The 25,845-nt window shown below is 38.2% G+C and overlaps 1 protein-coding gene across 4 annotated transcripts in view; it reads left to right on the top strand.

The window, feature by feature from the left end:
- The first annotated feature begins 6,071 nt into the window (after nucleotides 1-6,071).
- Nucleotides 6,072-25,845, top strand: part of LTN1 (listerin E3 ubiquitin protein ligase 1) — a 65,777-nt gene continuing 46,003 nt past the window's right edge. For 3 of the 4 annotated variants that reach the window (XM_082654438.1, XM_082654437.1, XM_082654440.1), the window contains exons 1-6: nucleotides 7,169-7,270; nucleotides 12,332-12,535; nucleotides 13,057-13,155; nucleotides 13,657-13,887; nucleotides 16,260-16,312; nucleotides 17,017-17,197. In XM_082654438.1, the coding sequence (XP_082510564.1) occupies nucleotides 7,229-7,270; nucleotides 12,332-12,535; nucleotides 13,057-13,155; nucleotides 13,657-13,887; nucleotides 16,260-16,312; nucleotides 17,017-17,197 (810 nt within the window). In that variant the 5' untranslated portion in view covers nucleotides 7,169-7,228. Of the gene's footprint in view, nucleotides 6,129-7,168; nucleotides 7,271-12,331; nucleotides 12,536-13,056; nucleotides 13,156-13,656; nucleotides 13,888-16,259; nucleotides 16,313-17,016; nucleotides 17,198-25,845 lie in introns of those variants that run through there. The other variant, XM_082654439.1, reaches the window with a different exon arrangement.

Below are 25,845 nucleotides of genomic sequence, written 5' to 3'. Positions count from 1 at the left end.
TCTTCCCAGACAGACCTGTCAAATTTAGACATTGGACTATCAACACAGTGACCAAGAAAAGTACAGATTTTCCAACCTCATGATCAATAAATTTTTTTGGAGAGTGGATGGAAGTATTAGAAAACAGCAAATTAGATGGTCCTGCCTACATTATATAATGTAAGAGACACAATAAAAGCTGTAAGAAACTATAGTTAAATGTTAGAGGCAACATAGCTTTCTTAGACTTTTACCAATGATTATGTACTTCATATATAGACATCCTTAAATGTAAAATTGTTCAGTATGTATCTTTATTCCACAGTGACAGTTTGTCATGTATTAATCTGAAAAATATCTTGAACTGGAATCATCTATAAAGAAATAATGACAAACCTTTAAAAGAAACTTAGTCCCAAATCAAATCATGTTTAAAAATTAAAAGATCTATAGAAAGCAAGAGTGGAGGCAGGAAACATTGGCTACATGTCCATTTTTTATTTGTAAAAGTAATTCCTGTACAAACAATAGTATTATTGAGTCGAGTAAAACAAAACAAAATTTAAACATTCTAAAATTAATCCCACAAGCCCAAGTGTTCAGTTTGGAGTAACAAAGTCAAAGCCAGTCCTACCATCTGCACATTAATTTGATAAACTGCATTAAAACAACAAAAATACCACATCTGCTGTGGTGCACAACGGATGATTACTTTCGGCACTTGTATAAAAATAACTGTGACACCGTTTTGTTTTTGGTTTTGGTTTTAGCTGTGTATCAGGGAAACCCAACATAACGTATCATTCGTGAAATTCCATTAAAGCTACAAGGCAGCCAAGAGTTAAAGGCATATAAGGGCAGGTGCACATACATAACTTGCCAGTCCGCTGCCCCCCAAAACAATTATTACAACTACATAGTACAAACTGGGCCCACAAAAATTCTGCAAAAGGGGGTACAAGGAGCATGTGCTTCCACTTAAGCACAATCTGGCAATCTGATCCCACCGCGTCGAGGAAGGATGGAGGCCTTAATGACCTTTGCGGACCACTTCGAGGAACAGGGCCTGGCGAGGGAAGATTCCGGCTCATAATGAAAGGCAGGTGCCTGGCTACCTACGGAAACCGGGGTCCCGAGCGGCTCCCAAGAGCGCTGGGCCTTAACGGACACCACGGCCTTCTCCTACAACCCCGCACCTCCCCCGTGCAGGACCGCCGCACATGCAGCTACAGAACGCAGCTGGGAGGGGCCCTAGGACTCTTCACGCATGCGCCCCGCCTTCGTCGGCGCGCCCCAGAAGCACTAGCCCGTGAGGGTGGGAGACGTGGTGAGCGCAGGTAGCGTAACCGCAGCTGGGACAGCTGGATTCGGGTCTGGTGAAAGGATTCTGACCCTGGCTTGAGTCCTGCGCTTGTCTTTCGGACGGGGTTCCTGCAACCGTGCCAGTTGCAGCCCTGGCACTGAGATACGGTTTTTGTTGGGTTGTTGTTGTTGTTGTTGTTTTTTAATACTTATCTTTTACTCTCTTGGGATTTCCCGGATGTTGCTAACAGCTGGGATGATTGGAGGAATGATGCTCTCTGGGACCTGAGTGGCACCTTCGAGGTTCAGGGTGTCCCCCGATTTTAACCAGGGAATTACTGAAATGAAGGATTAATTTTTTTAATATTAAAAATATATATATTTGGTTTTAAACTGATATATTTTTTGAAAGAAATTTAAGTAGTTTCAGAGAAGTTTAAATGACATGTGTTCTCAACACTATTGTCTTCCTGAGATAGTTTGAGGTTCTAATTTATGATTCTTTAAATAACACTAAGTTTAACCCAAAATGCAAATGATAGGAAAAAGTGATTTTTTTCATAAAGAAAATTCTTAAGTTCATTGGCCTAAAGTTCTTATTTTACCTGAGTTCTTTTTTAAAAATTTATTTTTTGAAGTATAGTTGATTTACAATGTTGTGTTAACTTCTACTTTACAGCAAAGTGATTCAGTTATACATATACATACATTCTTGGAAAAAGTAATTTTTGATACACCATCACTTTTGTTCTTAAAATATTTTCAAATTATCTATTTTCAAATAGTTCCTAAATAATAATTTGCTTTGGATGATTGAATATAGGCATTTTGCTCATACCGTATGGAGGCTTAATTCCCCCCCCCCTCCCCAGGGTGTTTGGCATTTTGGATTTTGTAAACTTGTTCTCTTGCTTTTCCCCACCCCCCAAAATATATGTAAATAAGTGTAAGCAATATATTTTTACTAGAAAAGATGACCATTGTAGAAAATGTACAAATAACTGGATGTAAAACTCACCCATAATCTCCTGCCTAAGAAGACAAATTTTCGTTTTATGTTTTATTTTTTAGTATATTACTTTTGCATATATGTGTATGTCGTCTTCCTTTTTTAAACAAGTCATACTGTACATGCTGCTTTGTATCTACCTTTAATTAAACAATAGGTTGTAAACATTTCCATTATATTAAATATTGTCAAGACTGTCTTGTATTCGGTTGTCTGAGTGTACCATAATTGATTTCAGCAGTTCACTGTTTTGGTCGTGAGATCGTAACATTTTTGGTTTGGTTTGGTTTGGTTTAGTTTAGTTTCAAAAACAAAGCTGCTCTGAGCGTCCATTATTATCCCTTCAAGTTAGATTTCTAGAAGTGGAAATTCACTCTTAAACTCTGGATTTGTCTTGCCGATTGCACTTGTGAAAGGTTGAGAAATGAACATTGCAAGACCTCTAAAATTTACTTTGCCCTAGATTTTTACCAACACTGATTATTATTTTGCCAGTTTAATAGATTGAAAAATCTACATTGGTTTATGTTATTTCAGTTGACTTTTAGAATGGGCTAATACTTTTTACACGTGTACTGGTCAATTATATTTCCTCCGTGGTGAATTGCCTGTTTATGCCTTATTTATACCTAAATGAGAAGGCTTAAAATATTTATTTGTAAGAACTTTTTTTTAACAGTAAGCATATTAACACCTAGTTAATGTTGCAGATGTTTCCCATGTTTGTCTATTTGTTTTTTCTGACATAGAAAAAAAAAACTTTCAAATTAATGTTACTGAAATGTATCAATCATTTTCTTTATGGTTTTCTGTCTTTGGAGCATTGACTGGGAATGCTTTCCCTACTCCAGGATAATTTTAAAATATGTCTATATAACCTTATAACATTTTTTGTTTTAAAAAATCTTATTGTGAAGTAGATATGTAACATTCATACTATTTATCTTACTATGAATATTTACCTTATACAAAAAGGTAAAAAGAAGTAAAAAATGAATAGTCATAATCTTACCAACTAGTTTAAGAAAACTTTACCGACAAGTAAAACTTTACCACTCTACTACACAAGTGTGGTTGAAATCCTCTTGTGTACTTCTGCTGATTACAGTTCTGTTCCTTAGCAGTATTAACCCCACCCTAAAGTATTTATCATTCCCATATATTTCTTTTTTTTAAATTAATTAATTAATTAAATTTTTGGCTGCGTTGGGTCTTCATTGCAGTGCATGGGCTTCCCATTGTGGTGGCTTCTTTTGTTGCAGAGTACAGGCTCTAGGCACGTGGGCTTCAGCAGTTGTGACACACAGGCTCAGTAGTTGTGGCTCACGGGCTCTAGATCGCAGTCTCAGTAGTTGTGGCGCAGGGGCTTAGCTGCTCCGCGGCATATGGGATCTTCCTGGACCAGGGCTCGAACCCGTGTCCTCTGCATTGGCAGGCGGATTCTTAACGACTACGCCACCAGGGAAGTCCCCCCATATATTTCTTTGTACTTTAATGACGTGTGTGTGTATCCCTGTACCACATCTTATGGCTTCATTTTTAACATTCAGTCATCAGCAATTCATTTTAGAGTGCTGCATGAAGTAGGTACTAAAGTTATTTTCTCAGAAGGTAAGCAGTTGTTCCAATGATATTTGCTGGATAATCCATATTCTTCAGACATTTGAGATGCCACTTTTATCAGAGCCTGAATGTGGGTTCTGGATTTGCCATTCTATTTCAGCTTATTCCTAACAACACTGTTAGGATTGTTACGGCAATATCTTGAGTTTTGAAGTTTAGAAGGACAAATCATTGCTATGCCTGCTTTTCAAAATATCTTTAGCTATTCTTTCATGTTATTCTTTCATGTGAACTTTTGAGATAGTTTTGTGATATCTGAAAACAAAATCTTACTGAGAATTCTTTTGGGAGTACATAAGTTACAAACTTAACTTTCAAGATTTGACATCTCAGCTATTGTAATTTCCCATCCTCTCTCTAGTTATAACTCTTTAAATTTTTGTAGCTTTTTTCCTCTACGTACTGCACATATATATTGTTTAATTTTTATGTATTTTGGATTTTATAATTATCTTTAATTAGGTCTTTTATTTTAGAACTTGTTTATTATTTTATAACATCAAAATTGATGTTACAATCAGATAGGACAGACTTCTCTCTTCATTGTTTACCAAAAATATCCTTTTGATTCTCCTTTTATTCTTCCAGATAAACTTTTAAGTCATGTGTCCAAAGTTCATTAAGACTTTGGTTTACATTAGAGTTATGGATATTTTGATTAGAATTGACATAACATTACCACTTTGGTAGGCACTGTTTAGAGTACTCTGGTTTACGAGGGTCTCATCTTCAAAAGAGACAACCACTGGGAACTGTTACGTAACGGAGACTATTTTCGAATGCCCAAACCAATTATAAAATGGTGTTCTAAGGGGCTTCCCTGGTGGCGCAGTGGTTGAGACTCCGCCTGCCGATGCAGGGGACACGGGTTCGTGCCCCGGTCTAGGAAGATCCCACATGCCGTGGAGCAGCTGGGCCCGTGAGCCATGGCCGCTGAGTCTGCGCGTCCGGAGCCTGTGCTCCGCAACGGGAGAGGCCACAACAGTGAGAGGCCCGCGTACCGAAAAAAAAAAAAAAAAAAAAAAAAAAATTACATAATAAATACATGAATATATTCTCCTTGTATAAAATAAAATCTTACAGGGAAGGCTTAATTTCCTTTGACTATAATTCTTAACCCTAATCTCTTTTCTTGCCACCTCTTTCCTCTAAGGATTAACTTCAATTATCAGATTGGTATGATCCTTGAAGGCTTTTTTTCTGTGTATTTACATAATATATATGTATCCATATAATACTGTTTTATAAATTTTTTAGACACAAATGGTATTATGCTGTACATATTACTCTATTTGCTTTCAATTTAAGAATGTCTTAGAATTCTTCCCATGTACGTACAGATAAACCTCTTAACTGCTGCCTAATAGTCCATAGAATAGATATAATTTACTTAGCCATTCCCCCAATGGATAGACACTAGGTTGTTTTCAATTATCTTGCTATTATAGTGTTTTAGGGAACATCCTGCAGCATGTCTCTGTATGTTTTTTTTAATCAGGGTCCAGTCAGGAAAACAGAAACTTCACTACTTATTTAAAGAGAAAAAAATTTAACATGGGAGATTGGTTAAAAACGAGTATAAAAGCAAAAGGAGAATCCTGAGGTAACAGAGGTGATTACTGCACAGCAGTTACTATCACTAGGGCTAGTAAAGGAAAGAAGGAAAGAAGAGGTTGGGGTAATTCGAATTTAGAAGTTTGGAGGAGGGCCTGGAAAAGCTGGGGCTCAGTTCAAGCCTCTGAAGAGAGGGTGGTGCCTGGCTGTAGTTGCTCTCCGGAGCTCAAAGAAGGTACTCCGTGATGCTGGGCCTCTCACTTCTGAGAAGGGGGCACCACTGGCCGTCTTAAGAGCTCAAAGGAGAGGGCCCATGGAGCTAGGACTCATACTTCGGAGGGGAAAGGTCCTGCCTGGCTGCTGCTGGTACCTCTGAGGTGTGCAATTAGGTTGACTCTGGTGGTCGAAAAAAAGATGGAGACGGAAAACAACTGCTGCCTATACCAATTGCTGCTACCAGGGCAAAGAGCTGCTGCTGAGATGATGCTAGCAGTATGCAGAAAGTCGCTTCTTCCTCTTCTCTTTCCGTCTCCTTCTAGTCCATTGTCCCCCGCCCCGCCGCCCCCCCCCCCCCCACGTTGAAGGAACCTAACAGGAAGACGGCTGACTAAAGGAGAAATAGTCTGCAGAGCCTCCGTGTCATGGAGTCGATTATAATAGGGTGAGTGTGTGCGCATGAGATAATAACCAGCAACATGTGCTTATGTTTCTGTGCTGTGATTCTGAGGAGCAAAATCACTAACTACAAAACCTGTAAACTTCAAATTTTAAGAGAGACTACCACACTACCCTCTTTTCGAAAAGCTGCACTAACACTTTTGATATGGGGGGAAAAAACGCGGGGGGGGCGGATTTAGAGAATATTGCCTAGAGCACTACTTTGCAAATTTTAACAAAACCTGGGAACATTGTTAAAAATGCAAAATCTGATTTAATAGTCCCAAAGTGGGCCTGACAGTCTGCATTTCTAAGAAACACCCAGGTGATACCGATAATTGCTTTTTTGGGGGGCGGGGGCTGCGTTAGGTTTTAGTTGCGGCACGCGGGATCTTCCTTGAGACGTGCGGGATCTTTTCGTTGCGGCACGCGGGGTCATCTCCAGTTGTGGCCTGCGGGTTTTCTCTCTAGTTGTGGCTCGCCAGCTCCAGGGCGCGTGGGCTCTGTGCTTTGTGGCACGCTGCCTCTCTCGAGCTCAGCGAGCTCAGTAGTGTGGCACGAGGGCTTGGCTGCCCTCTGGCATGTGGGAATCTTAGTTCCCCGATCACGGATGGAACCCTCGCCCTGTGCACTGGAAGGCGGATTCTTTACCACTGGACCACCAGGGAAGTCCCGATAATTGCATTTTAAAAAGTCTAACATTGTCCCATCTTCCTTCAGCCACTACTGTGTCATTCTATTGCTACCCTTGTATGAAAACACCTCCCTTATGGCCCATACCGATTACCTACCCGCTAAGCAGGGAACAAATCTTTGCTGCAGGAAAGGGAAGAAGCAGGATTTAGCGCTATGCTTGGCTTCCTATTGGGCAGGGGTCACGTCAACTCAGATGGGCGTGGCTCCAAGTGCGACATATCCCGCCACGGATGGCCAGGGACGCGGCAGAAGGCGGGAGCGGAAGTGGGGCGGCATGTGGGTGACGGAAGGGGAGGGCCAGGGGAAGGCGTTCCTATGGGCCCTTTTCCGGTGCAAGGGGCCGGAAGTTGTGGCCCGGTCGTGTCAACTGGGGGGCTGAGGTTCGAGAGTGCCGCTGAGACCGCGACCATGGGCGGGAAGAACAAGCAGAGGACCAAGGGAAACCTGAGGGTGAGTGCGGGGTGGCCCAGCCAACCTAGGAGTCCTCGCCTCGCAGTGGCTGGCTCCGCCCGGCGCAGGGCCGGAGGATGTGTGCAGCGCGGCAGTGGGGAGGCGTGTGTTTGCGTGTCGAGTGTGACCTCTCTGTTGTGTGTGCGTCCCCGCGGGCGGGGTGGATTATCTCTGAGCAGATTGGGGAGTCGTAAGAGAAAAGATGTTCCGTGCCAGAGCTGTCCCCACCCGAGCACATCCCCCCCGCCCAACATTTTTATTAAGAATTGGTTCCGTATCGGCTTCAAGAGGAAGGTTATCTGCCCAGGGTGGCAGGGGTGAACAAGGGAATTGGGTGGGAAGCAGTTAAGGTGAGCCTGGTGTGCAGGGTATCTCGGATCGTGTCGCTCCTTCGCTCATAAACCTGCTGTGGCTGCCCACATCCCTCGGGGTAAAGGCTAAAGCCGTTACGACGATACATACACGGTGCATGGTCTGCTGCGGCCCCTTTCCACCTCCGACCCCATCTTCAACTCCCTCCGCCTCGCTCACTCCATCTGGCCACGCTTATCTCATCACCGAAACTTGACCTTGCCTGGCAGGCTCCCCGACGCTCTTTTGTTAGGTTCCTCCAAATTTTGCCCGAGATATCTCAGTGAGGTCTCCGGTGATCACCCTATTTTAAGTTGTAGCCCTCCACCCCGCTCCCTTTTCTCCTTTCCTGCTTTATTTTCTTCCGTTGCATTTATGACTTCTAACATATTAGTTGACTGTCCCGCTTCATTTACTGTCTTGCTTCACTAGGATATTAGTATAGGATATAAGTATCATGAAGGCAGGCGTTTTTATCTGCTGCTGTTATCCTCGGAGCCTGGAACAAGGATTAGCATATAGTAGAAGTTCACTAAATACTTGTTTAAACCCCAGAGTGGACTAAACCTACAAGATTGGGGATGCCGTAATGATATTTTTTATAGTACTAGGTTTATTATGGCACAGTCTAATTTTATGAGGATGCTTTTTTCCTGTTTGTGAAACAATTCTTGTGATTCCAGTACCACATTTTCTTAGATCTGTCACTTAATCTGTTTTGGAGGTTAATAATAGTAACAGTGATAATAGTAACTTACCTTAGTACTCTCCTAAATGCTTTACTTGCATCCTCATTTAACTTTAAAAAATGTTCTCAATGTTTACTTTTGAAATATTCCAAATATTAGCAACAACTCATAATTCTTTACCTAGAATTACCAATTGTTAATCTTTGGTCACTTTTGCTTTTTCTTTCTAAATATATGTATTTTGCTGAACCGTATGAGAAGTAGTTGCAGAAATCATGACCCTTAACTTCTAAATACTTCAGCATGTATATTCTAAAAACAGCGCCATTCTTCTACATAACCGTGAGCAATTATAACATGCAGAAAATTCAACTTCAGTATAATACTATTATCTAATAGTACACATTATTGTATTCAGATTTCTGTAGTCATCTCAATATTGTTCTCTATAAGTTTTATTTAGATATAGCATTTAAAAATTTTTTTAAATTTATTTTTGGCTCTTGGTACACGTGGGCTTTCTCTAGTTGCAGTGAGCAGGGGCTACACTTCGTTGCGGTGCACGGGCTTCTCATTGCAGTGGCTTCTGTTGCAGAGCACGGGCTCTAGGCACGCGGGCTTCAGGAGTTGAGGCACGTGGGCTCAGTAGTTGTGGCTTGTGGGTTCTAGAGCACGGGCTCAGTAGTTGTGGTGCACGGGCTTAGTTGCTCTGCGGTATGTGGGATCTTCCCGGACCAGGGACCGAACCCATGTGCCTGCCCTGCATTGGCAGGCGGATTCTTAACCTCTGAACCACCAGGGAAGTCCCTAGATATAGCATTTTAAAAAACATCCAAGATCCATGAAAGGATCACTCATTCCATTTAGCTATCATTTAGATCTAGGCAGTTTTCCTAGTGCCTTTTTTTGGAGGAAGATTCTTTTATGACATGGACAATTTGGAAGAGTCTAGGCAATTGATTTCCTTAACTTAGATTTGTCTAATTGTTCCTTATAATTACATTCAGGTTAAACAGTATTTGACAGAAATGCTTCATAGATGATGTGTAATTTCTCAGTGCCTCTCACACCACGGGGACACATAATGTCTGTTTATTAATGAGACACATAATCCCATTATTGGTGGTATATGTGTAATCACTTGATTAAGGTGATGTCCATTGTATAAGTGTCTCTTTTTATTGGCTATTAACAAATAATATGTGGAGTAGTAATTTCAGAATAACCTGTTCTCTCATAAACTTTCACTTAATGGTTTTTAGCATCCTTTGATAATTCTTGCTGGAATCAATTATTATTATGGTGGTTTGAAAACTTATGTTTAATCTTGACTACACCTAAGTAATGATTTAGTGACTGTTGTCTCATTTTAAAGATGATGATTCTGAGGCTTTGAGAATTAACTTGCCTAAATTCATGTAGTCAGGAAGTTGTGGAGTTGGGATTTGAACTTCAGAGTGGCAGTCATTCATTCAACAGAAGAGTTTGAATACTGAATGCCGTGTTTTCCAAGATGACAGAGAAATTTTCTGTTCTTGAACTATTAGTTTGATGATAGATAAGTAAGCAAATAATTATAATATATTAACGAATTATGATACAGGTATCAGAAGCAAAGTGGGAGAACAGAAAAGAATGGTGATTGACCGGAGAGGCAAATGTTGAAAACATGAATGTGTTTTCAGGGATAAGTGGGAGTTTGTCAGGGAGAGAAAAGATTACACAAAGACCAAATTGTGGATAACTAATAAGAACATGCTGTGTAGCACAAGGAACTCTACTCACATACTCTGTAATGGCCTGTATGGGAAAAGAATCTTAAAAAAAAAAAAAAGTGGATATATGTATATGTATAATTGATTCACTTCGCTGTACACCTGAAACTAACACAACATTGTAAATCAACTATACTCCAATAAAATTTTTTTAAAAAAAAATGTGTTTGCTGTTTGAAAAAAATGAATAAAAAGACCAGATTGTGAAAAGGCATGACATATTTGGGGAACTTTGTATTGAGTTTGGAACTAGAACATAAATGGTGGGAACAAAAGGGAGCAGGGAGGAGGAAGTGGGACAAGGGAAGAAAAAAGTGTTAGAAAGATGACTGGAGAGGTCGAGGCCAGATGGTGAAAGATCCCGAAAGCTTCCTGAATTTGGTCTTTAAACTGTAGACTCAGGATTGCCACCTCAAATGTTATACCTCTAGAAGCCAGGCACAAAAGAATGAAGTAGGTGTAGTATAAGAAAATTAACTAAGGGCTTCCCTCGTGGCGCAGTGGTTGAGAGTCCGCCTGCCGATGCACGGGACGCGGGTTCGTGCCCGGTCCGGGAAGATCCCACATGCCGCGGAGCGGCTGGGCTCGTGAGCCATGGCCGCTGAGCCTGCGCGTCCGGAGCCTGTGCTCCCGCAGCGGGAGAGGCCACAACAGTGAGAGGCCCGCGTACCGCAAAAAAAAAAAAAAAAAAAAAAAAAGAGACAATTAACTGCCAGAAATAGTATCGAGGTTCTTAATTTTTGAACTGTGGGTATGAGCATCTAACGTACAGTGGAGAAGGTAACAAGAAACAGTAACTACATTTTAAGTTCAAAGTAGACATTGAAAAAAAGATACAATTAGTTGAAAATAATTTGTTTCTGTGAAACTGGACATCTGATATCTTTTCTGTACTTAGTTATCACTGTCAGTTCTGGTCTTCAGGTCAGTTCAGAATTCAGCGTTGACTCCTTTAGCTTTTAGCTTTTTATACTATTGCATTATTCTGTTTCATAATAAAACTGTTTACACATGAGATTATAGGTAAAACTCCAATGTCTTAATGTCATCATAGTTTTCAGAATTATAATTCACTAACTTCCTTTGTAGCTCTTTATTCATGTATCAATATTGAGAAAGGTAAACTGAATAATGTTAGTTCATTTTAATAAAGTTTTAAAATAGAGAACCTTTTTTGAAATTAGGCCAAGTGCCACTGTTTTGAAAAAATATCTAGTCCATCATTTTCATTTCTGGTCACTCATTTCAGTTTAGAAAGTAGTACAGATTATTATTCCTTGATAAATGATTTTCCCAAACACAGTTTTGCTAGGTATGAACAAACTGAATCACACATTTGGATTTTCAGACATTCTTACGGAGGAATAAGAAATAGGTGAGTTTAGATGGGTTGTGATGTCATCCTGGACATTGAACTGAGACATTTTCCTATTAGATGACAATGAATACATTAATTTCTTTCAACAGTTCAAGTACTTTCTTTCTTTGTCACAAAGAATCCTTTAATGTTTAGTACTGGAAGCTACTATATTGTGTATCAATCAAACAAGCCACTGACTGTTTCAAAACAAAGGAGTGTATCTTATATCCTGATCATTGTATTGATTTTTATGTACATACTAATGTAATTTGTAACCATTTTAGCCCAAAGAGACTTGGTTTGGCTTTGGGTATGTGGAAATGAGTGTGTCTGCCCACAAGGAACTCCTGGTCTAGAAGTTGCTATCATTAGAGTTGTCCTAGGGTAGTTGCTTAATAAATATTTGTTGAATGAGTGGATGAATAAAGAGATATCCATTTATGAGTTAATTTTGCATCACTACACAGTATACATATATGTGTATACATACTATTTATACAAAAGTTGGAAATAAAAAATTTCATAAAACAGTACTTATTCTTACCATATGTGATGCATTCTGATTTTTAAAATTTTGTTCTATTTCTTTAAAATGTTGTCATGGCCCATGAGCCTCTAATGGCTTGTAATCGCAACTTTAAAAACATGGTTCTGATGTTTAGGAAACTAGGAAATAGCTCCTAGGATCATTATTGTTAAATTCTTGGTGACAAAAATATTTATCTTTGGCAGACATTGCAATAGATGCATAGGCTAGGGGGAAAAAGCCCTCAAATAGAAGTTTGCTTCATTGTGGGAATTGTCAAGTAATTACTCCAAAGAACTCAAAGTTAAATTTTGAACTTTTCCTTGACTCTAACTTTTTTTCTCCCTACTTTCTTACCAGCCTTCAAACAGTGGCCGAGCTGCAGAACTCCTTGCCAAGGAACAGGGAACAGTGCCTGGATTTATTGGTTTTGGAACATTTCACAGTGACCTAGGCTATGTTCCTGCTATTCAAGGAGCTGAAGAAATAGACAGTCTTGTGGATTCTGATTTCCGAATGGTGCTGCGAAAACTTTCAAAGAAAGATGTCACGACAAAACTAAAAGCAAGTTTTATTGTTTTCATTAAAATGATCAAGAAAATCTTTTTGTTAAAATGTCATTGGCATATTTTATGTAAAGAAGAATGAAGAATCATCACTAATAAGTACTTTTAAATGAAGAATCATCACTAATAAGTACTTTTACAATTGTACTTTTTGCTGATACAGACTTTAGGTTATACTTATCTTCTGGGTTATAAGTTAGTTTGTTGTTCTGCACTTTTTAGAATCACTTTGGAATTCTGGCTTTACATTTTTTCCTATTAAGTAATGTAATTTTGACTCTATAATTTTAAATGGGGTTTTTTTTGTTTGTGTACGTTTTATATATTTTTTAAAACAACTGAAAAGTTTCTACCATAGTAACCTATAAAGAACTCTTCGGATTAGTCCCATGTGACACAAACAGGGATGGTGTATTCTCACGTTACATAAAATAGACTAAGCTTCTAGAACAGCATAAATATAATCAACAGCCAATATTATGGCTGTTGATCCTTAATGATTTTAATAATTTATTTTAGGCTATGCAGGAATTTGGAACCATGTGTACAGAGAGAGACACGGAAATTGTAAAAGGAGTTCTTCCATATTGGCCAAGAATTTTCTGCAAAATTTCACTAGTAAGTATTAAGACTTGACTAGTTTATTTCTGTTGTGGTTTTTTTGTTTTTTGTTTTTGTTTTTGGTTGAAGTTGTGGGGACTGTCAAATTTATATGATTCATTTTTGGTGAGGGTTATGGAATGTTATGTCAATATTATTATGCAGATTGGATCATGTTGGGTTGTAAAAAGGAGTCTGTTAGGTCCTTACAATAGAATTACCTAGATACTTTTAAGCCATAGTAAATTTTGACAATGTAATTTCTTTGTATACTTGCTGCAGAAGAATGAGAATGAATTGCTTATTTATTCCAGGTTTAGCCCTGACTCTTTGAATACAGTCATTTTTATCTCATTGGGAAAAGGAAAAATTAATCAGTTTTTTAATATAATTATTGATTTTAGTTTAGCTTTGTGCATAGGTGAATTCTTATTAATGGGTCTTCATCACATACCCAGAAATGTCAGTATTTATTTTTATGGGTTAGAGCTGTTTTAAACCATATTATATTTTCAATAGGATCATGACCGCCGGGTTCGAGAAGCCACACAGCAAGCTTTTGAAAAACTTATCCTTAAAGTTAAGAAACACTTGGCTCCTTACTTAAAAAGTTTAATGGGCTATTGGCTAATGGCTCAGTGTGATACTTACACACCAGCTGCATCTGCAGCAAAAGATGCCTTTGAAGCAGCTTTCCCTCCAAGCAAGCAGCCTGAAGCCATAGCATTTTGTAAGGATGAAATTACAAGTGTAAGTCCTTGGAACCTTTCTGTATCTATTTTTAAAGTATTTAAGGGATATAAAGCGTATTACAAAGGCAGCTCTTTTACCTAGCATTGTGAGGGTATGAGAAGTGAAATATTTTCAGTGGAAGATTGCGTTTTTTAAATGGTGTTTATCAAAGTTGACCGTTTTGGCTTTTTAAAACATAATTAACTTTTTGGATTGGATCTTTCTAAATGATTTAAGTTTTCCCTGTTTATTTTAATGTTCTAATTTACTGTATCTAAAAATATTTAGATATGTGCTTTGTAATATATAATCTAAAAAAAGAATACATCTATAAATCAAATCTAAACTTTTTTTCCCCATATTTTCAAATCAATACAGATCTGTTTCATCCTGGTATTCCTTTGTATATATAGATATACAACAGTTTATTTAACTTCTTTCATTTTAATACACATTTGGGATTTTTCCCCAGTTTTTTTTTAAGAATAGGTTTATTTATTTATTATTTTTTAAAATATTTATTTACCCGGTTTTTTATGATACTCCCATTAACAGATACACGTTTCTCCAACACTTGGCCAGCAGTTTTGCCAGACCGATATCAGCCATAACTTTTGTGGCTTTTAGTTTGTACACAATACTGTCCTTCCTCATTTTTTCTCTCCTTCTTTTCTTCCTTATATATGGACTGGAAAAAACTAGACGCCAATTTGTTAGTATTATACCAAGAAATAAAAATAGATGGGCTGTGAGTCCATTGAGAAGTAAAAATTTTTTTAAAAAAGATAATGCTTGCATTTATTTCTCTATTTAGTACTCTTATATTTCCATAGCACCCTATGTATAATCCTACTTAAACACCTTCCCTCCTCCTCCCTTGTTTTCTCCCTGCTTCCCTCCTTTCAGTTAGTCGACCTTTCTGTGGCTTCCCATTATACTTACAAGTCTAGATTTCTTATCTTGGCCTACAAGGCTCTGCATGATATGGTCCCGTCTTACCTATCTGATCTCTTCACCCAACATCTCTCTACACACACATGCATTCTAGTTCCCCCTTTAAGTTCTTGGTTCTTACATTCTTTATTTTTCTGTTGTACCAGAGTTGTTTTTCTAGGGTGATGGTTTGTAGTTGTGTGGGTTTTTTTGGCCACACTGCGCGGCTTGTAGGATCTTAGTTCCCGCACCAGGGATTGAACCAGGGCCCCAGCCTTGAAAGCGCTGAGTCCGAGTCACTGGACTGCGAGGGAATTCCCTAGGGTTTGTAGGTTTAATCATACTCTCAAAGGGAGTTCTCTATCCCAACTATAAATTAAATATCATTGGTTTCTTTAAAATATCAAGTGATGAATGTTATGAGTGAAGTATCATGAGTTTGGACACTTAAGAGTTTTAGAAAATGGATTTTGAGATAATTAATTTGGCTATTCATAGTTTTGTTTATTTGGTTGTTTTTTTGTTCTTGGTTTTATTATGGATGGGTAACTGATCATTGGATATGTGGATTATTTCCTCCATTATTTTACCTTTAGTTGGCTGTGTCACAGATATACAGATATTGGGTTTGAACTTTCCTAAGTTCAAAACAAATTTATTAGAGAGGAGTTAGGCAAATGAGATCAAAATGTCATAGTGTCTGTAAGAGAACATGGGCTCTGAGTCATACCACTGGGTTCTAGTCCACTCTGCCATTAGTTGGGGTCTTTGACCATGGGCAAGTTTCTGTGCTTCCATTTCCTCATCTGTTAAAGTAGGAATTAACTTGTACTTCATCGAGTTGTTTTGAGGATTTCATTAATGCATGGAATGTGCTCAAAGCAATACATGGTAAATGGAAAAACTCAGTAAATATTGGTTATTATTATTGCTGATAAAATTGATACTGGAACAGTGGACTTGCTAGTACTGTACCCCAGAAGTAAGCAGACTTACTCAGCATTTCAAATGGAGCCTTAAACCTTCCTCCATGATGGAGCAGAGCACAATGTGTGTACTCTGTGAGCAGGGAGGTGCTCAAAAAAGAGGGGCGAGGAAAGCAGAGCCTAATTCACTCCCAAACTTACTAATCGGACATCCCATTCACTTCACTGCTGTGTGCAAGAGGAATGGAGAAGCAAGAGGCCAGGAGTATTTAAGGGAAAATTCCTCTCAGTGGAAACTGGAGGTGTTTGGAAGAAGTACCTTATCCTTCTTTACCCCAGCAGGTGCCAACCTTGGGGATTGATAGGGGAAAAAAATTGGTAAAATTCAAACCTTTTAGTTTTGCTACTTAATTTTGCTACTTTTGTGAGAAAGGGGATAAAAACTTTTAGTTAAGATGAAGTTTATGTTCTGTCTCTTCACCACTGACAATTCAATAAAATCTCAAGTCTATGGCATTTTTCCCCCCATAGGTGCTGCAGGATCATCTTATAAAAGAAACACCTGATACACTCAGTGACCCACAGTAAGTTGTATTGTTTCTGTGTAACTCAGGTTAAGTGAAACTATGTTTCTCTCATAGGTAATAAGATGATAATTTCAATGTGACATTTTTTAAAAAAGGGATGCTAAATGTAGAGGTGAAAATACTTAATATAGTGTTATTTTCCAGGTGCTGTTTTAAGTGCTTTTACCTGCAAGTTGTCCCGCTATTTAACTTGAATTATCTGGGAGCACATGTGTTTGGTTCTTTTACAAAGAGATGTTTTTAGGTTTTTTCCACATTTGCCTTTTGACAGTCATAGCAGGAACCATTTTAAGGTCTGGATGAAAATAGTTGAAGAACTATGAATAGTTCTATTGTAAGAATAGTAAGATGTTCCATTTACTTTTTACTCTTGTGTTCTAATCAAACTATTAAGAATCTGTAAGGGAAAGTACTCTTAGGTGCAGTGTTATTTATTCTCTAATCATCCAATTAACTGCTACTGAGAGCAGTGTACATGCACATTATTTCAAGCCACAACTCTTGATTTACTTTCACCTTTTATTATTCGAATAATATGTGATTAAAATTCTATGTATATTGGCATTTTGTGGGGGTTTGGCACAGAGAGAATGAATATAGAGATAAAGCAACTTTGGTAGATATTCAACGATAAAACGTTTAAAATAGAAGTTTGTCTTATTCTCAATCCTTATATGTATTTATTTTCTTTTTACATCAAGAACTATTCCAGAGGAAGAAAGAGAAGCTAAATTCTATCGGGTTGTAACTTGTTCCTTATTGGCATTGAAAAAATTGCTTTGCCTCCTACCCGATAATGAGTTTGATTCTCTGGAGGAGAAATTTAAGTCTCTTTTATCACAGAATAAGTTTTGGAAGTATGGAAAACACAGTATACCTCAGGTATCGTAATCTTTTTTTTTTTAAGACATTCCTCTGATTCCTTTTTCTCCCCTGATCTTGTTATTTTTTATTTAGGCTTCATGTTTATTGTTTATGTTTAAAATTCTGCAGACACATTTTTGTGGTGGGACTGAATTACCTCTCTTACTAGAATGTTCTTGTATTTTCATTTTTTTATTTAGTAGTTTGGACCTCAGATTCAGAGTTGAATCATGATCTTCCTCTGTTCATGGCACCTTAAAACTGCTGGGTGTGTGCAAGTCTCTTCCTTTTAATGTATTTATTTTTTCCCTTTTGTCTGTCTGTCTCCATTTTCCACCTCCACCAGCTGCCCATTCTAAGTGTGATTAATGTATGTGCTTTCGTCTGTGCAGTCGATTCTCATTACTTACTGTGATTATATTCTGTGAAGTCCATGAACACTGAATTAGTGAACACCGAAGCATTGCTCTTAGGGGAAATGCAGGCTTAGGCTCCTGTTAGTCTCTTGTCACGACATTTTTGATGGTTAGTACATAACCTTGTTTTATGTGTATCTGTTTAAAGACACCTTATTTAATGTATATTGTTGATTCACTAACTTTGAATTCCCACACAACAGCACTAGACATCATGCCTGAATGAAGTTTATCTAATTTTCTCTGTTAGGCATGTCACAGCCTTTTTGCATGTGTTTTTAATTCACATAAATGATACTAATGATACTGTGTTATATTTCATCCCATTTATTGCTTTTTACTTAGTAGTTTTTTCAATTTTTTTTTTTTTTGTGGTACGCGGGCCTCTCACTGTTGTGGCCTCTCCCGCTGCGGAGCACAGGCTCCGGATGCGCAGGCTCAGCGGCCATGGCTCACGGGCCCAGCCGCTCCGCGGCATGTGGGATCTTCCCGGACCGGGGCACGAACCCGTGTCCCCTGCATCGGCAGGCAGACTGTCAACCACTGCGCCACCAGGGAAGCCCTTTAATTTTTATACATGTACTTTTTGTTTGTTTGTTTAAAGAAATATTTATTTATTTATTTAGGCTGCGCCAGGTCTTAGTTGTGGCATGCGGGATCTTTTTTTAAATTAATTAATTAATTAATTATTTTTTTTGGCCGTGTTGGGTTTTCTTTGCTGCGCGTGGGCTTTCTCTAGTTGCGGCGAGTGGGGGCTACTCTTCCTTGCACTGTAGGTGCGAGGGCTTCAGTAGTTGCGGCACGCGGGCTCTAGAGCACAGGCTCAGTAGTTGTAGCGCACGGGCTTAGTTGCTCTGCAGCATGTGGGATCTTCCTGGGTGAGGGCTCGAACCTGTGTCGCCTGCATTGGGAGGCAGATTCTTAACCACTGCACCACCAGGGAAGTCCCAAGCTCACAGGGTCTTTTAGTTGCAGCATGTGAGCTCTTAGTTGTGACATGCATGCAGGATCTAGTTCCCCGACCGGGGATCAAACCCAGGCCCCCTGCATTGGGAGCACGGGGTCTTACCCACTGGACCACCAGGGAAGTCCCAGTAGTTTTTTAAGAAGTACTAAGATATTTAAATCCATTACATTCCTGTATGTATATCTGGCCCATGGCTTCTAACTGATGTGTAGTACTCAGAAGTTTGCATACATTCCATTTTACCTGTTCATTCTCCCAGTGGTAGACACCCTGATTGCCTTCGACTCCCTGCTCTCACAAATAAGGCAGCAGTGAGCATCTTCATTCATGTATCCCCAGATCTGTGAGAATTTCTTTTTCTGAAATTCTCTTAATTTCTGAATTGCTGAGTCAAAGAGTATAGGCGTACTTAATTTTCTGAAGTAGTGCCAGATTGCTTACCTGATTGGCTGCATTAGTCTAGGCTCAACTATCAATACATGATGACTACTATATATCCTTATACTGTAGCCAGGGCTGGGCATCATTCAACTTCCTATTTTTCAATAGTCTAATTAGGAGTTCAAATGATACCTTTCTTTAATTTTAATTACTCTGCTAACTAGTGACTTTTAACATCTCTTCATAAGCTTTTTAGATTTTTATGTTTCCTCTGTAAATTATTTATTCATATCTTTCACCCCTTTTTTTCTGTTGGAGTACTCTTTTTCTTATTTTACTGGAGTTCCTTGTATATTTTAAATATTAGTCCTTTTGTCATTGTTAGGCATTGTAAATAATCTCCCATTCTGTCACCTTTCATGTGTCCTCTTTTATAAAGAAATCTTAATTTTGATGTAATCAAAACCACTGATTTTGCCTTATGAAGGCCTTTCTCACTTTTAAACCATAAAAATATTGTTATATTTAATAGTTATATCTTTTTAAACAGCTATATCCTTTTTTAATAGTTATATCTTTCTTAACAGTTATATCTTTTAATCGCTTTAGTTTTATCTTTCATATGAAGTTTTTAATCCATCAGTAACCCACCTTTTTATGTGGTGTTAAGTGGAGATCTATTTACATTTCTCTTCATGTACAGTGAGCCACTTTTCCTAACATCACCTAGTTAAACTGTTCATTCTCTCCCTATTGATTTATGGTCCTGCCATTACGGTATATTAAGTTCCCATATGTTCATGAGTTTTTCTCAAAACTCTGTCTTCTGATCTATTAGTCTTTGTTTCTTCTTACACCAGTACCACTGTTAAAATGACATTATGATATGTCCTAATAATTGCTCAGGGGAGGCACTCTTTTCTTCATCTTCAAGACTAAGTTGTTTTAGAACTTTATTCTTCTGTATAAATTTAAGTAAATTTATTGAATTCCTCAAAAAGAACATCTAACTGGAATTTTGATTGGGGTTCCACTGAATGATTTGGGGAGACTTGCTGTTTTTAGGTTATTGAACCTGATGTTAAAATTATCTCACAATTTATTCAGGTATTTAAAAAATATCCTAGAATATCTTTTTAAACAACTTTTATTAAGGTATGATTTACATACAATAAAATGCAGTCATTTTAAGCTTACAGTTTAAGATTTGACAGATGTATATACTCATCTTCATGTACATACCCACATAACCACTAAAATCAAGAAGTAAAACATCTTTATCACTCAAAAATTGGTTCCTTGTGTCCCTGCAAGTCATCCTCTCCCTTAACCTAGGCAACTATTTATCTACTTTTCTGTCACTTAGAGATTCGATTTGTCTTTTTTAGGTTTTCATATAAATGGAGCCATATATTACTCTGTATCTGGCTTCTTTTCTTTTCTTCTCTTTTCTTTTCTTGCCGTGCTGCACAGCTTGTGGGATTTTAGTTTCCCAACCAGGGATTGAACCTGGGCCCTCGCCAGTGAGAGTGCAGAGTCCTAACCACTGGACCACCAGGGACTTCCCTGTATCTGGCTTTCTTTTGCTCAGCGTAATGTTTTTAAGATTCTTTGTTGTTGCTTGTATCAGTATTTCAAAGTGGTTATACTATTTTACACTCTTAATCAGCAGTGTATGAAATTTTTAGTTCCATATCTTTACTTCAATATTGTCCGTTGTTTTAAGTCATTCTCTTGGGTGTGGCATCGGGGATCGGCAAATTACAGCTCATGGGTCAAAATCTGGCACACCTGACCTGTTTTTTTTTGTTGTTGTTGTTGTGTTTTTTTTGTGGTACACGGGCCTCTCACTGTTGTGGCCTCTCCCGTTGCGGAGCACAGGCTCTGGACGCACAGCCTCAGCGGCCATGGCTCACGGGCCCAGCCGCTCTGTGGCATGTGGGATCTTCCCGGACCGGGGCACGAACCCGTGTCCCCTGCATCGGCAGGCGGACTCTCAACCACTGCACCACCAGGGAAGCCCCGTGACCTGTTTTTGTAAATTGTTTTTGTATTGTATGTGGCTGCTTTGTGCTAACATAGCAGAACAAAGTAGTTGCAACACAGTCTGTATGGCTTGCAAAGCTTAAAATATTTGTTTTCTGGCTCTTTAAAGAAAATGTTTGCTGACCTCTGGGGTAGAGACTTTACATTGTGGTTTTAATTTGCATTTCCCTGATGGCTAATGGTATTGAACATCTTTTAATGTGTTTATTGGCCATTTGTATTTCTTCTTCTTTTTTTTTTTTATTTTTATTTGGGCGCACCACTTGGCTTGTGGGACCATAGTTCCCCAACCAGGGATTGAACCAGGGTACCAGCAGTGAAAGTGCTGAGTCCTAATCTCTGGACTGTCAAGGAATTCCCTATCTTCTGTTTTTTTGAGGTGTCTGTTTAACCCTTTTGCTCATTTTTAATTTAATATGTTGTAGTTTTTATATCTAAAATTTCAACTTGGTTTTTGTATTTTCTATTTCTTTGATGAAATTTTCTACTTTTTTAAGACTTCTTTTAAGAGCAGTTTTAGGTTCACAGCAAAATTGAGGAAAAAGTACCAAGATTTCCCATATATCTCCTGACCCTCACATACATAGCTTCCCCCATTATCAACATCCTCTCACCAGAGTGGTACCTGTGTTTTTTTTTTAAACAATTGACGAACCTATGTTGATACATCATTATCGTCCAGAATCCATAATTTACATTAGGGTTCACTGTTGATGTTGTATATTCTGTAGGTTTGGACAAATGTATAATGACATGTATCTGTTTCCTGTTTTTTCATTCATTGTTAGCATATTTTTCTTTACCTGAGTATAGTTATAATAGCTGCTGTAAAGTACATGTCTGATAATAACATCTGAGATCACATTTTCTTGGCTTTCATATGTTGAGGGATTTTAGATTGTATCCTACACATAAATATTTAGATTGCATCCTAGACGTATATATTTAGATTGTATCTTGGAATGTTATGTTTTGGAGACAGGGTTATTTTATATTGCTCCAAAGGGCGTTGATGTCTTTGTGTTAGTGGGCAATCAACTTGGTTAGACTCAACAAACTCTCATGCCTGCAGCGGGCATGGTTCAAGTGTCAGCTGTAGATTTAGACTGTTTAAACACAGAACGTGGGGGTTCTTTTCTTTGGTTCTCTTCTTTCTGGAGTTCCCTACTACTCTCTTGCCATCTTGGTTACCCTGGGCTCCTTTTCCTCGTTCTTTCAGTTCCTCCAACCAGAGGGATGTCAGGCTTTCTGTTGCAGTTGTAGCTGCCCCAGTGCCTCTGTGGTGGTGACTGCATCCACCTTCAGGGCAAAACTGCACAAAATGGGAACTCAGTATGTGTGATTGCTTACTCCAAGTTATGATACCGGCTCCAAAATGTGTATTTCAGTCTTCAGAGCCCTTGGATAGTTTTTTTGTGTCGGGTTCACAGAGTCTATAGTTGTTCTTTGCAGGAAGATCAATGTATCAGTCTGTCACTACTTGATATTCTTTTGCCTATTTTTAAGTTGGGTTTTTGGTTTTTGTGAGTTATGAATATGCTTTAGTTATTCTGGATACAAGTATTTTGTCAGGTAAAGTATCATGAATGTTTTATTATAGTTTGTGGCTTGCCTTTTCACTTTTTTCCCATGGTTTTTGGAGAGTAGGTGTTTTAAAGTCCCAGTTATCAATTTTTTTTTTTTACACTTCATACTTTTCATTTCTTATATAAGGAGTCTTTGCCTACTTGAAGGTTGCAAAGATGTTTTTATATTTTATTCTGGAAGTTTTATATTTTAGGTTTATTTAGAGTTAATTTTTGTGTATGGCATAAAGGTGAGAGTCAGATTTTTTTCACATAGGTATCCATTTCTTGAAAGACTATCAGCTCCTCCTCACCCCACCACCCTGGCACCTTTGGCAAAATTAAGTTGAACATACGAGATTTTAATTTTGGACTCTTACTCCCTTACATTTTATGTCTATCTTTACACCATTACCACACTTTCTTGATTGTTACTGTTTTACGGTAAGTCCTGAAACCCTCCAACTTGGTTCTTCTTTCTCAAAATTATTTAGCCTATATTAGGCCCTTGCCATCCTGGAATAGTATTTTATAATATACTGCATACTGAACATGACTTCATGGTTTCTGTTACTATTGCGAAATGGGGTTCCTTTTTTGATTCCATTTTCTATTTTGTTTCTACTGTGGTATAGGAATGCTATGCTTTTGTGCATTAATTTTGTATCCAGCAACTCTTCTGAGCTCCTGTTATTTTTTTTTTAATCCTTTTATTATTTACAACAATATTTTGATAATTTCTGCCAAATTTGTTCTGATATATTCTTATTTTTTTTACATCTTTATTGGAGTATAATTGCTTTACAATGTTGTGTTAGTTTCTGCTTTGTAACAAAGTGAATCAGCTATATGTATACATATATCCCCATATCTCCTCCCTCTTACATCTCCCTCCCTCCCACCCTCCCTCTCCCACCCCTCTACATGGTCACAAAGCACCAAGCTGATCTCCCTATGCTATGCGGCTGCTTCCCACTAGCTAGCTATTTTACGTTTCGTAGTGTATATATGTCCATGCCACTGTCTCACTTTGTCCCAGCTTACCCTTCCCCCTCCCCATATCCTCAAGTCCATTCTCTAGTAGGTCTGTGTCTTTATTCCCATCTTGCCCCTAGGTTCTTCAGAACTTTTTTTTTTTTAATATTCCGTATATGTGTGTTAGCATACGGTATTTGTTTTTCTCTTTCTGACTTACTTCACTCTGTATGACACATTCTAGGTCCATCCACCTCACTACAAATAACTCAATTTCGTTTCTTTTTATGGCTGACTAATATCCCATTGTATATATGTGCCACATCTTCTTTATCCATTCATCTGTTGATGGACACTTAGGGTGCTTCCATGTCCTGGCTATTGTAAATAGACCTGCAGTGAACAGTGTGGTACATGACTCTTTTTGAATGATGGTTTTCCCAGGGTATATGCCCAGTAGTGACATTGTTGGGTCATATGGTAGTTCTGTTTTTAGTTCTTTAAGGAACTTCCATACTGTTCTCCATAGTGGCTGTATCAATTTACATTCCCACCAACAGTGCAAGAGGGTTCCCTTTTCTCCACACCCTTTCCAGCATTTATTGTTTGTAGACTTTTTGATGATGGCCATTCTGACCGGTGTCAGATGATATCTCATAGTTTGGATTTGCGTTTCTCTAATGATTAATGATGTTGAGCGTTCTTTCATATGTTTCTTGGCAATCTGTATATCTTCTTTGGAGAAATGTCTATTTAGGTCTTCTGCCCATTTTTGGATTGGGTTGTTTGTTTTTTTGATATTGAGCTGCATGAGCTGCTTGTAAATTTTGGAGATTAATCCTTTGTCAGTTGCTTCATTTGCAAATATTTTCTCCGATTCTGAGGGTTGTCTTTTCGTCTTGTTTATGGTTTCCTTTGCTGTGCAAAAGCTTTTAAGTTTCATTTGGTCCCATCTGTTTCTTTTTGTTTTTATTTCCATTTCTCTAGGAGATGGGTCAAAAAGGATCTTGCTGTGATTTATGTCATAGAGTGTTCTGCCTATGTTTTCCTCTAAGAGTTTGATAGTGTCTGGCCTTACATTTAGGTCTTTAATCCATTTTGAGTTTATTTTTGTATATGGTGTTAGGGAGTGTTCTAATTTCATTCTTTTACATGTAGCTGTCCAGTTTTCCCAGCACCACTTATTGAAAAGGCTGTCTTTTCTCCATTGTATATTCTTGCCTCCTTTATCAAAGATGAGGTGACCATATGTGCGTGGGTTTATCTCTGTGCTTTCTATCCTGTTCCATTGATCTATATTTCTGTTTTTGTGCCAGTACCATACTGTCTTGGTTACTGTAGCTTTGTAGTATAGTCTGAAGTCAGGGAGCCTGATTCCTCCAGCTCTGTTTTTCTTTCTCAAGATTGCTTCGCCTACTCAGGGTCTTTTGTGATTCCATACAAAGTGTGAAATTTTTTGTTCTAGTTCTGTGAAAAATGCCAGTGGTAGTTTGATAGGGGTTTCATTGAATCTGTAGATTGCTTTGGGTAGTAGAGTCATTTTCACAATGTTGATTCTTCCAATCCAAGAACATGGTACATCTCTCCATCTATTTGTATCATCTTTAATTTCTTTCATCAGTGTCTTATAATTTTCTCCATACAGGTCTTTTGTCTCCCTAGGTAGGTTTATTCCTAGATTTTATTCTTTTTGTTGCAGTGGTAAATGGGAGTGTTTTCTTAATTTCACTTTCAGATTTTTCATCGTTAGTGTATAGGAATGCAAGAGATTTCTTTACATTAATTTTGTACCCTGCTGCTTTACGAAATTCATTGATTAGCTCTAGTAGTTTTCTGGTAGCATCCTTAGGATTCTCTATGTACAGTATCAGGTCATCTGCAAATAGTGACAGCTTTGCTTCTTCTTTTCTGATTTGGATTCCTTTTATTTCTTTTTCTTCTCTGATTGCTGTGGCTAAAACTTCCAAAACTATGTTGAATAATAGTGATGAGACTGGGCAACCTTGTCTTGTTCCTGATCTTAGTGGAAATGCTTTCAGTTTTTCACTGTTGAGGATGATGTTAGCTGCGGGTTTGTCATATATGGCCTTTATTATGTTGAGGTTAGCCCCCTCTATGCCTACTTTCTGAAGGGTTTTTATCATAAATGGGTGTTGAATTTTGTTGAAAGCTTTCTCTGCATCTATTGAGATGATCATATGGTTTTTCTCCTTCAATTTGTTAATATGGTGTATCACATTGATTGATTTGCGTATATTGAATCCTTGCATTCCTAGGATAAACCCCATTTGATCATGGTGTATGATCCTTTCAATG

Source organism: Grampus griseus, assembly GCF_964374135.1.
Source record: "Grampus griseus genome assembly, chromosome: 5".
NCBI lineage: Eukaryota > Metazoa > Chordata > Mammalia > Artiodactyla > Delphinidae > Grampus > Grampus griseus.
This window is presented reverse-complemented; position numbering and strand designations above follow the sequence as displayed.